The 10552-nt window shown below is 34.2% G+C and overlaps 1 protein-coding gene across 1 annotated transcript; it reads right to left on the bottom strand.

The window, feature by feature from the left end:
• Nucleotides 1-992: 992 nt before the first annotated feature.
• Nucleotides 993-10435, bottom strand: LOC131669936 (forkhead box protein N2-like). The gene is made up of 7 exons (XM_058945161.1): nucleotides 10177-10435; nucleotides 7866-8310; nucleotides 7685-7798; nucleotides 7330-7619; nucleotides 6748-7051; nucleotides 6398-6554; nucleotides 993-6319 (listed from the first exon to the last, which is right to left on the bottom strand). Exons 2-7 carry the CDS (start codon nucleotides 8272-8274, stop codon nucleotides 5992-5994), a joined length of 1602 nt encoding a protein of 533 aa, XP_058801144.1. The 5' UTR covers nucleotides 8275-8310; nucleotides 10177-10435; the 3' UTR covers nucleotides 993-5991.
• Nucleotides 10436-10552: the final 117 nt, after the last annotated feature.

Raw genomic sequence — 10552 nt, 5'->3', positions numbered from 1 at the left:
AGGCCTTTCCAAAGAATTCAACATTTTTTCATATTAAATGCGGCTAATTGCAGTATTCCCCTACACGTTTGAAGCGATAAAGATCCAATTAATCTTTAATCAATCTTTCGTAAATCTTCCAGAAGGATTCATGATTTTTCTCTGTAATGCATGTAATTACAAAATTTAGAACATTTTAAGCGATGTGAAATATTTTTAAAACTTTCTTCGACGCAATTAAGGCGATAAAAATTCGATAAATTTTAGCTAAATCGTTCTGAAGAATTGAAACCAAAAAATAAACAAGAATTTTTGAAGACTTTTTGTACTTATTAAAGATGATAAAGATTAAATTAACTCCGATAAATCTTTCAAAAAAAAATTCAATATTGTTCCGTAAAGTGCGTGAAATTGGACCGTTTAAAACAATACGAAACATCCAAGAATTTTCCGTGACGTAACGTTCAACCTCATTATACACCACGGTGAAAGAAGTCACTTAACTGTTGGTCCCTTTTTGGGGCGGTTCGTCGCTCGCCCTCAATTTTCACGCTCACGACAAACACAAGTGTGTATTTGAGAAGCGAGTGTGGAACGCACATATACATGCACTTGAATTAGTGGATTGTTTTCTTGGCAAAAGACTTACACGAGCTTTTAAATGCATTTGTGCGTGTTATTTCTTTTTCTTTGTTCTTCTGTGTTGTTTGAAGTTCAAATTTGCACTTTCGCGCCAAGAAAAGCATGATACCGAAACCCCCGCTTTTTCTTGTAAGAAGACGCATTTTTGCTTAAAATGAAATTGAGACTGTTGGCAGGCTAATTAAACATTTTACTTCGTGTTAATTTTTTCATTGTTTGGAATCATGAATAGTTTGTTGATTTATTCGGCAAAAATTACGAACAATTCGTTAAATTATAGTTTTTAAATCAATCCGAGTAATGCCTTTGTTTTTCTTCTATTTTCGTGAAAGCTTGAAAAGAATTCAGCAAAGAATGTAATTTTAGATTTTTATTGGGTAAAATTTTGTCGTGGTTACAGCCTAAAATATTATTATATATACTTAAATTATATAAGCAAGGCCACAAACTTAACAAACATTTTACATTGATTGTTTTTTTTCAAATCAATAATAATAGTAATTATAGTACTTATGATGATATAATATTGTAAGAATAAAATCATCACTATGAGGATAGTGATAATAATGATGTATAGTTATAATTATAATAATTGGTATCTGAATTTTGGATACTTGAAGTCGCGAAACCTTAACCTTTCAAACGTCAACAATCATCAACAACATTACATTATCCAAAAAAATGGCAATAAAAACATAAAAGGAAACTATATAACCAATCGCCGCAACAACGAACGGATCATCGCGTCGGAGCTTACAGTAGTATATATATAGAAAGTGTATACGACCCGTGGAAAACAATCATATACAAATCACATTCTCGAGTTATGTACAGACATAATCGTTCATCTCAACACCTCAAGCGTCGTTGACATTGAATTGATAAAGTACAAGAAACATTCATATATAATATATTTTCCTTAGGAAGTGTGTTAAACAGGAGACTCTACGTCTTCAACAGAAACTTTGTTATCTTTTTGGCACAAATTTAAAAACATAGCGGAAGCAATCCTTGGTGACACAGGGATATAATTTGTAAAGTTGTGTGTTTATATATTAAAGTTGACTATCTGATGGCGCCTATATTATACCTGAATGAACGTCGCGGGCTTTTGTTCAGTGTGTTTTCTTTTTTTGATTGTTTTTTTTTTTATAAAAACAAGCCTCGTGATGGTACGCATAATTAACTTTATGTCTTTGATTGTCCGTGCAAGCTACTCTGACAATAATTTCGGTGTTGAATTCATTTTCGAAAATGCGCGTATCGTTTATCCAGGTATTATTTTCTTTTTATAACTGTTATATCAGTGTCGTAAAATATTTATCAAAGGTTGTATCAAGATTGGATTAAGTTTTCAAAGGATAATTTATTTATGCGAGATATGTTCTAAAGATGTATATCATAATATAAATCTAGTGGTATTGTTCACATTTGAATTGACACTTTTGTAATTGTACGATATACATCCTTCCGTTTTCTTCTATCAATCATTATGAAATCCGAAGTTCACGAACAAAAGAAAAAAAAACTAGTACAAGAATAAATGACGAGCGCAAAATATTCAACCACCTTTCCTGTCATAGAAGTGTAGGTGATGCGACATACATAAAATACATACATTGGACTTTTTGCACTTAAAAATATCATGTACGTCAGGTGAGGCTCTTTCATACGTCAATATGACATTTTTACACCTATATTTATGAATATACAATTATACGTGTCGCTAGTCCGTCAGCCGTTCAACAATTTTTTTTCGATTTTTTTATTTTTATATTTATCATTATCATTATCATTATCATTATTACTATTATTATTTTTATTATTATTATTATTATTATTATTATTATTATTATTTTCTTTGTCAAAATCAAAAGAAAAAGAAAATGAAAAATTAGTCGGCTGACTTAGAGTATTCTTCATTCGATATCAGGTGTTACTGGTGTATTGCTTTTTTACAGATACTTATACGATTAAGATCATTCAATGTAAGGTTTCAAGACTTTAACTAACTTCAGGATTATCGCTATTTTATGATAATATCGCACATTTGAATTTTTAGTAGTTCAAACGTTAGTTATTTTTCTAGTAGTGATCATTTTCGTTCGACAATTAGTAACGATTTTTTCATCTATAATTAAAGCGTAAATTTCTATTCCATTATTAACTGAAGGATGCGGTGCGTGGAAGAACAGACTTGTCAGTCGTCGCGAATAAAAGTTAATTTTTTTTTCATACGCAATAAGGTAATGCAAATTCCACCTTATTCACGATAAATTCTATTTTTAACAAGCGCATCGAGAATTATAAATTAGACTGAGGAATAGAGACTAGAATGCCGTAAGAATAATTTTTTAGAAGCTCGAAAACCTTTTTTTATATCACAGATAGATATATTTGCAATCAAGCTCTATAATAAAAGCTAAAAAGCGTGAATTCTCAAGTTATTCATTTTGTTTTGCGTATGTGGCATTCTCTTCAACATACATTCCTCGGTCACTTTTGATAAAACGTAAACCGCGATCTAGAGGTAAATAACGAAGGAATCGCAATGTTAACGTGTCTGACCACAAGATCCGTTCGCTCCTACGAAATTACAAAACTATAATTTTAGATTTTTATTTCTGAACTGACAGAGCTGAATAAACATTTTGAAGAAAGTTTGGGACGAATATAATTGGAGTATGCAAGTGTGCGGACTCGCTTTGTTAAGACTAGATTTACGTGGTTACATGTCTGAGGTTATTGTTTCATCTTTTCATTTGGAACAAAATTTATGGAGTAACTGAACAACATTGTAAATGAGCGTCAAAGTTGAACGATATTCCATATAGCTTTGAGTTTCATATGTTAAAGGTAAATCGAGAAAAAACATAACTTACGTAGTTTTATTAACGACTATATAACCGCAACAGCTTATTTAAAATTGTACAACTCGACCCATCGAAGATTTTAAATCGTCAATGAATCTTTTTCATAAACAACGCCAAGGAAAAACAAAATATTTACATTTATACAAAAATAATTCATCTTAACATTAATTTCCAAATATAGAAATTAAATCGCTTAATGTTAAAAGGTTATTTTTACTTTCTTTTAAGTCAAGGAATTTACAAATATTCATCCAAATTAGTTAAAAAGTAAATAAAAATTCATATTGAAAAACGCTTTATCGTTTTAGAAAAAGTATATCTTACATGATCTATCAAAAGTATGTTTATCAAAATACTTACAAATTCAACACACTTTATATTATCTCTTTTGAAAACAAAACAAAAAATTATTAACGCGCTAAATCACGATTTTTTTTTAAAAGAGTTAAATAAGAAAATATATTAATAATTTTCATATTCTCAACAGCTTACGAATACTATCAAAATAAATAAACGATTCCTTTTAACGAATAGCGATTTAATTTTGTAATAGAGCCAATAGTAACGTTCAAATTATTATGCAAAATCATGATAATGCGTGTATCATAATAACAATGTCGAAGTTCAACGAAAAGATCAATCACTGATTACATTGCAATGGGTTTAGCGACAAGTGTCACAGCAAAAATTTTTACTATAGGAAGAGCATTATCACGCGGGCAAAAAGCCCTGTAAAAATATATTTTTCGCTTATATCCGTCCGTCTTTATATATTTTTTTTGTCGCGCTTCAACATCGCCATATAAGCTTTTATTATCTAATAAAATAAAGGATAATAATTTATTTTCGAGCTTGTTTAGTACGAGAAAGCTTATATGCTTGTGCGCGTTTGCCGAAATGTTTCTGTGAGTTTCTTGTTTGTTTTGAAAAGCCACATATAGAGTAGAAAAAGGTGAGAAATACTGGATCTTTTTTTACATATATTTGTATATACGACATATTACGTAGCCTCCGTCCACTATTTAATAAATCATATACTTCTAGTACGTCAGTGATTATTGTTCGCGTGATGTCATTCATAATACCTAGTGCGTCTCATCTTTGGTAACTTACTGAATATGTTCACACAAGCATATGTGCATTGAAAAATAATATATTAAACATAATATATTACGTTAGATTTTTTTACCTACATTAGAAATAAATGAAAATTCATAATAAATACGAATATAAAAATAAGTGACTCTACAGATGAGACAAACTTGGCATTTTCAACTTAAATATATTATTTCCTCTTATGTGCTCTACGTGCATGTTATGAACTTTGATATCAAGAAATTATATATATATATAATTTTTTTAGTGAATAATTAGTTAGCCTTTTTTTATCTCTATACAATATCTACAAGAAAAAGTCTAATAAAGATCTGTGATTATTATTAATAAACTCTCTATATGAATTAATATTTTCTATTTATGATAATCGCAACATTTTTTGTTTATAAGTCTGACAACATTCCGACAACATCCCATACACAACTTTCTCTCCTTGTAATTCACTCATTTAAAATTTGCAATCAAGTAGCGACTGCTCTTTGTCTACATTATTACTTTAAAATTCTTCTCCATATATAGTACTCTTCATCAATACTAATCAAGTAATCAATTTGTAGCTTTAACTTTGAGTCGTTAAGAGAGTATATATTCTTCAATTTTTATTCTAAACATTTTTTTGAACGGACCATTTTAGCATATTATTCAAAACTTTTTCTCAAGCTGACTATTTTTTTTTAAATATGTTTTCTCAAAAAACAAATTGTACAAGTAATTTTTGTAATATGTTCATTTCTACGCTTTTATTCAATAATTTACGATTTTTTAAATATTACAACTGGCAAAACTCTGAATAAAGATTTGAAATGATATACTCAGAATTTGTCTAGGATCAAATTTGAAGATATGTTCCTTCGAATTTGAAGCAAAAAATTGATTATCTGTTCAGAATTAATGGACGGTACTGCAATAATATTTATATATCCTCTTTATATATATAAATATATATATATACACACACTAGCAATCTTTATCTCCCTTTACCCTTGCGTTATTGCTTGACGTTTAGTGCTACTGAATTGGTTTTTGGCATTGCACGAGTTGTGTTCTAACTCTGGTCTGCCATGTGTATATACGCGTTCATATTCAATTTATGTACGTGTGGATACACATACAAGCGCACACAAACACATACATACACATGCGTTAAAAAAAGTTAAAACACGTAAATCATTCATTCGTTCCTCTCTATTTTTATCTCGTAAATCACCACGCCTAGTAGTATTTTCCATACGATGAGAAGCTTCATCGATATAAAACATCCAACTGTGCATAAGATCTAAGTGAACTTTAACGTCAATTTATCGAGTGTCTTTGACATGCAATCGATGAAACTTTGAATTTTACGATTAAACAGTTTTAACGAATGAGCTTATATCGAGTATTAGCCTCGCACTTGCTTAGGATACCTGCCATTGGCGTTCCACGCTTCTTGCCACGGTCGTTTGCGTCGTTTGTTTGTGACATCGGTATTCGATGAGCGGCGTTTGTTTGTAGGTCTGATTTCTAGCGGGTCACTGCCAGAGATCGATGGCAGAGCGTTTTTGTACGGGCCATAAAGCATATCGAATTCCCCTTCCTCTTCTTCAGGGTCGAGTGGATCGCGCACTATAAATGACTCTGTTGTTACACCCGCTAGGTTTAGAAGAGCATCGGCACCTTCGGCAATTTTACGTTGCTCGTCTATGTCTGAACACGTATTAATTTGCCGTCTGTTGTCAACGACAAAAAAAGTTTAATATGCCATTATCGACATTCTGCTTTACCAATGGTTCAGAATTAAAACGTACCTTTCCAGACGCACCGACGTGATTAAGCTGTACGTATGGTCTTCGGTACAGCTCCGTGTAATCACCGGAACCATCTTATCTGGCTCAGGATTTTTTCTTTTAGGATCTACGTCAGGAATAATATCTTCATCATTACAATTATCTTCATTAATAAACACTGAAATGGAAAAAAGCAGGCGCAATGACATCATTAGTGATTAGTGATACAAATGACAAACTCGACTAGAAAATAAACAAATAAAAATTCATTAGTAATTATTGACAAAAAAAACCAAAGCAACCCAAATCAGATGAAAATGAAACTCAATGATTGCAGAAGCTGAACAACAAAATTCATTAAACCTATCTACCTTTATTGTGATTAAGAATTATTGGGCCATGTTTGAAGGACAACATGGCAGCGGCCGCTGCATCGACGTCACTGTCGAAATCAGCATCGGAATTGTCGTCAATGTTACTCGACGCAAGTCGCTTGGACAAATACGGAAACAACACAGGATCCGGCAGTCGTGTGTTGGAACTTTTGCGCGTTGACTTTTCCGGCGCAATGATATTGGCATTTGTTGGCAACGGATAAGGGCAACGTGATAGAGCTTGAAGTAAATTTGGGCGGTACTGTGCATCTACCATCCACAACGAACCTTTGCCTAGATTCTAAATTTTTTTTTCAATTAACAGAGATAACTTAAAATTCATAGTTATTATGATCACCAAGTTTGCTTGAAAGTGAATTGAAAAATTCAGCACACCTTAATTTATATAATTTATAATACAACACCAAAACATGCAACGTTAATTACAAATTTCTACAAAAAAATACTTTATTCCCACGAATCTGAGAAATAAAAGAAATCAATAAAATACCTTTTCACATCCATATTCAAAGCAACCTCGTTACAAAAAAGAAAAATTGTACAAAACAAAAAACCTACACAAAGGGTGGTATCTGGAGAAACACTCACTGGTGATTTCTCGACTTTGCGGAAGCACTTGTTTAGGCTCAAGTTGTGCCTGACCGAGTTTTTCCAGCCGGTCGGAGCATTTCTGAAGTACGGGAAGTGTTCGAGTATCCAAGCGTAAACCTCCTTGACTGGAAGTGCTTTGACTGGACTGTCCTCGATAGCCATGAAGATGAGGCAGGAGAATGAGTATGGTGGCTTGCTGTTCTTGTGCAGATGAGGATCGTAAGGTATGTGGGTTGGATGCTTGTTGCGTGTTGTACCTGGTGTTTACCGAATCGTACTTTACTGCGGTTCGTTCACACGAGATTTTTATTTTAGAACTTACCGTTCGGTGATGAATTTTCCTGAGTATTTTTTGGAGGTGAACAACCGTTACTCACTATTACGTCATAGGCTCCAAACTGCGGCGAACATACTCCACCGGGGTTGCCGTTACTTTCTGTAAATAAAGTTTCGTTTGTATACTTAACTGAATGAACATTTAGCGTTGTAGATATATAACTTACCTGGATAATAACTTTCATCCAGACTGGATACGGAATTTGTATTTTCCGAAGTATCAAGACTATCTTCGTACGCGACCACGTTATTATTTAGAATATTTTCATCTTTAACATTCTTTATTGGTTGTTGTTCCGTAATATCCAACCCTTTCAGTAAATTCTGCTGGTGCAACCAACTAAGTGACGTTAAATCGTCATCGGATTGATTAATTGGCTTCTCGTTAATCTCCGGTTTAACCTCTTCTTCGATAACGATTTCACTAGCATGCACCATCGATTCCTCGAGGTACTGCTGATGATTCGCGCTGTCGCTTTCTTTGATGCCGAATGTGTTGCACAGTCCGTATGTCGACGTTGCTATGGGTATTCCATTAGTCACCACGTCCGATGCATCTGGTCTGTCTGGAGCCATTTTTTCAAATTTTTCCGCGTAACAATTTTTCAATAACTGAAACAAAATTGAAAGAAGTATTAATGTCTATAGTTCTAATAAAATGATTTTGCTAATTCTGTTTTACCGACGCAGAAACTTGTGCGTAAAATATCTATTCTAAGAAAAAGAAACTTAATTTTGTTCACGGTGATGACATTGAACTCGGTCGGTAAAGACAGCCATATATATTAATCGAAGATTTATTTTCAGTCAATTATTTCCGATCAATCGCCATTATAGTACTCAATTTAAAAATATAACGGTTAACATATTTTTACCAGGCGTATCGAATGCTAATGATAAAAAGCAAATACATAAACTCTTCGTTTAACGGTAGACGCAGTCGTCTTGAAGAAAAATAAAACAGGTGGAATGCGCACAAAAGCAACATGCGGTAACGCGTCGTTTTACGCTCCAGCGCGAGTCTAATTTCGAAGCGCTCTTATCTGCGTAGCCTACGTAAAAACAAAAAAAACTATATAAAACAGCTTGCGACTAACTGGTTGCCGAAAATAGTCCACGCAAGCGAGCACGCCCGGCGAGATCTTTGGACGACCGCAAAGTATATAACAGCGGGCTTTTCGTTGGATTTATCTTGTGTGTGCACAAACAATAATTATTTATATATTTTGAATAGACGCGTATGGTACGAAAAGCAAAAGCCTTGGATTTTTATCATTGAAATTTTATTAAGATTAGAAAGAGAGAGAGAGAGAGAGAGAGAGAGACGAGAGAGAGAGAGAGAGAGAGAGAGAGAGAGAGAGAGAGAGAGAGAGAGAGAGAGAGAGAGAGAGAGAGAGAGAGAGAGAGAGAGAGAGAGGAGAGAGAGAGAGAGAGAGAGGAGAGAGAGAGAGAGAGAGAGAGGAGAGAGAGAGAGAGAGAGAGAGAGAGAGAGAGAGAGAGAGAGAGAGAGGAGAGAGAGAGAGAGAGAGAGAGAGAGAGAGAGAGGAGAGAGAGAGGAGAGAGAGAGAGAGAGAGAGAGAGAGAGAGAGAGAGAGAGAGAGAGAGAGAGAGAGAGAGAGAGAGAGAGTTGCTGAGCGCGCCGGATTTTCGAGTTCGTCGACACCGCTAATGGCAAGGCGTATAAAGTGAAGCAAGAAAAAAATTATATACACCAGAGCTGCCATGCGAGTTTATATACACTATAAAATCAAAAGCTTATTACGCGACGGATGATTCGATCGTGCGGCAAACAATAGGGATGTTGTGATTCATTGTTGGTTTCTCTGTATAAACAAGTTTTTCCCGAGGCCGTAGGTTTTTATTTTTTTAATTAAATAAAAATAAAGATTGTTGTTTCTTTTCATTTACAACCGTTATCGTCATGCGACTAGGCACCAATAAGCCAAGTTTAAAAGTTTAAAGCTGGTGTTTAAATATAGATTTTTGAAGCACCATATTACTATTGAAAAGAATGCGGCGCGCGAGAAATAAAACTTCGCCATTTTCAAACATATATAGGAATGGCTTCAACGTGCCCTACTTTACATGACGCCGCGCGTTTACATAACCTATAGATACACACACAACTACAGCACATCTAGCGTACGTTCTTCAATATATGACGGAACTGATCGTCAATCTGAGCATAATCACGGCGAAAATCGCTGCAAAATTCGAATAAAGTTACGCGGCGGATGTGTATCATAACCTGCAATTGAATGTAAACATTGCGTGACAATGAGACGACATTATTGCGTCTTTAAATTAGAGTGGATCTGTTAATACATCCCTTCGAAGTTCGATGTTGTTCGACGACTTATCCGCGGATTGAATATGATTTTAAGACGAAATTAGATTTTACATGGCTGTTTTTGCGATAATTCATCAGCCGATAATGTGAGGAAAAATCTAATGCAATTAGAAAAGGATCGCACTAACACAGCATTTCTCGTGCAACTAGGCCACGTTCATCTTGGTAAACATCCGCTGCTGAAAAAGAAAAAAAAAACGAAACACGTTGCACTTGTTAATTGGCCAGAATATATTGTGCATTAACAATTCACTTTCGTCTATCACTCAAACGCACCGACAACAAAAAACAAAAATTCATAAAGCACTGCCAGATTTTTTTGTTGGAAAACAATCAGTCGCGAGTAGACGAAAAAAGAGATCGGTCGCGCGGTAGCATCCGAGTGGTCGTCGCAGTCGACCATAAAGCGCGAATTGACGAGGAAAGAGTAGAGAGAAGGATGTATATGTGCGATGCTGTTGCCCACGGGCAACGCGTTTCCCCGGCAACACGCTTTTGCCGTGT

This window comes from Phymastichus coffea, unplaced genomic scaffold (genome assembly GCF_024137745.1).
Source record: "Phymastichus coffea isolate CEN01 unplaced genomic scaffold, Cenicafe_Pcof_1.1 PCOF00098, whole genome shotgun sequence".
Taxonomy (NCBI): Eukaryota; Metazoa; Arthropoda; class Insecta; order Hymenoptera; family Eulophidae; genus Phymastichus; species Phymastichus coffea.
Note: the sequence above shows the minus strand (reverse complement) of the source record. Positions and strands in the feature narration are given on the sequence as shown.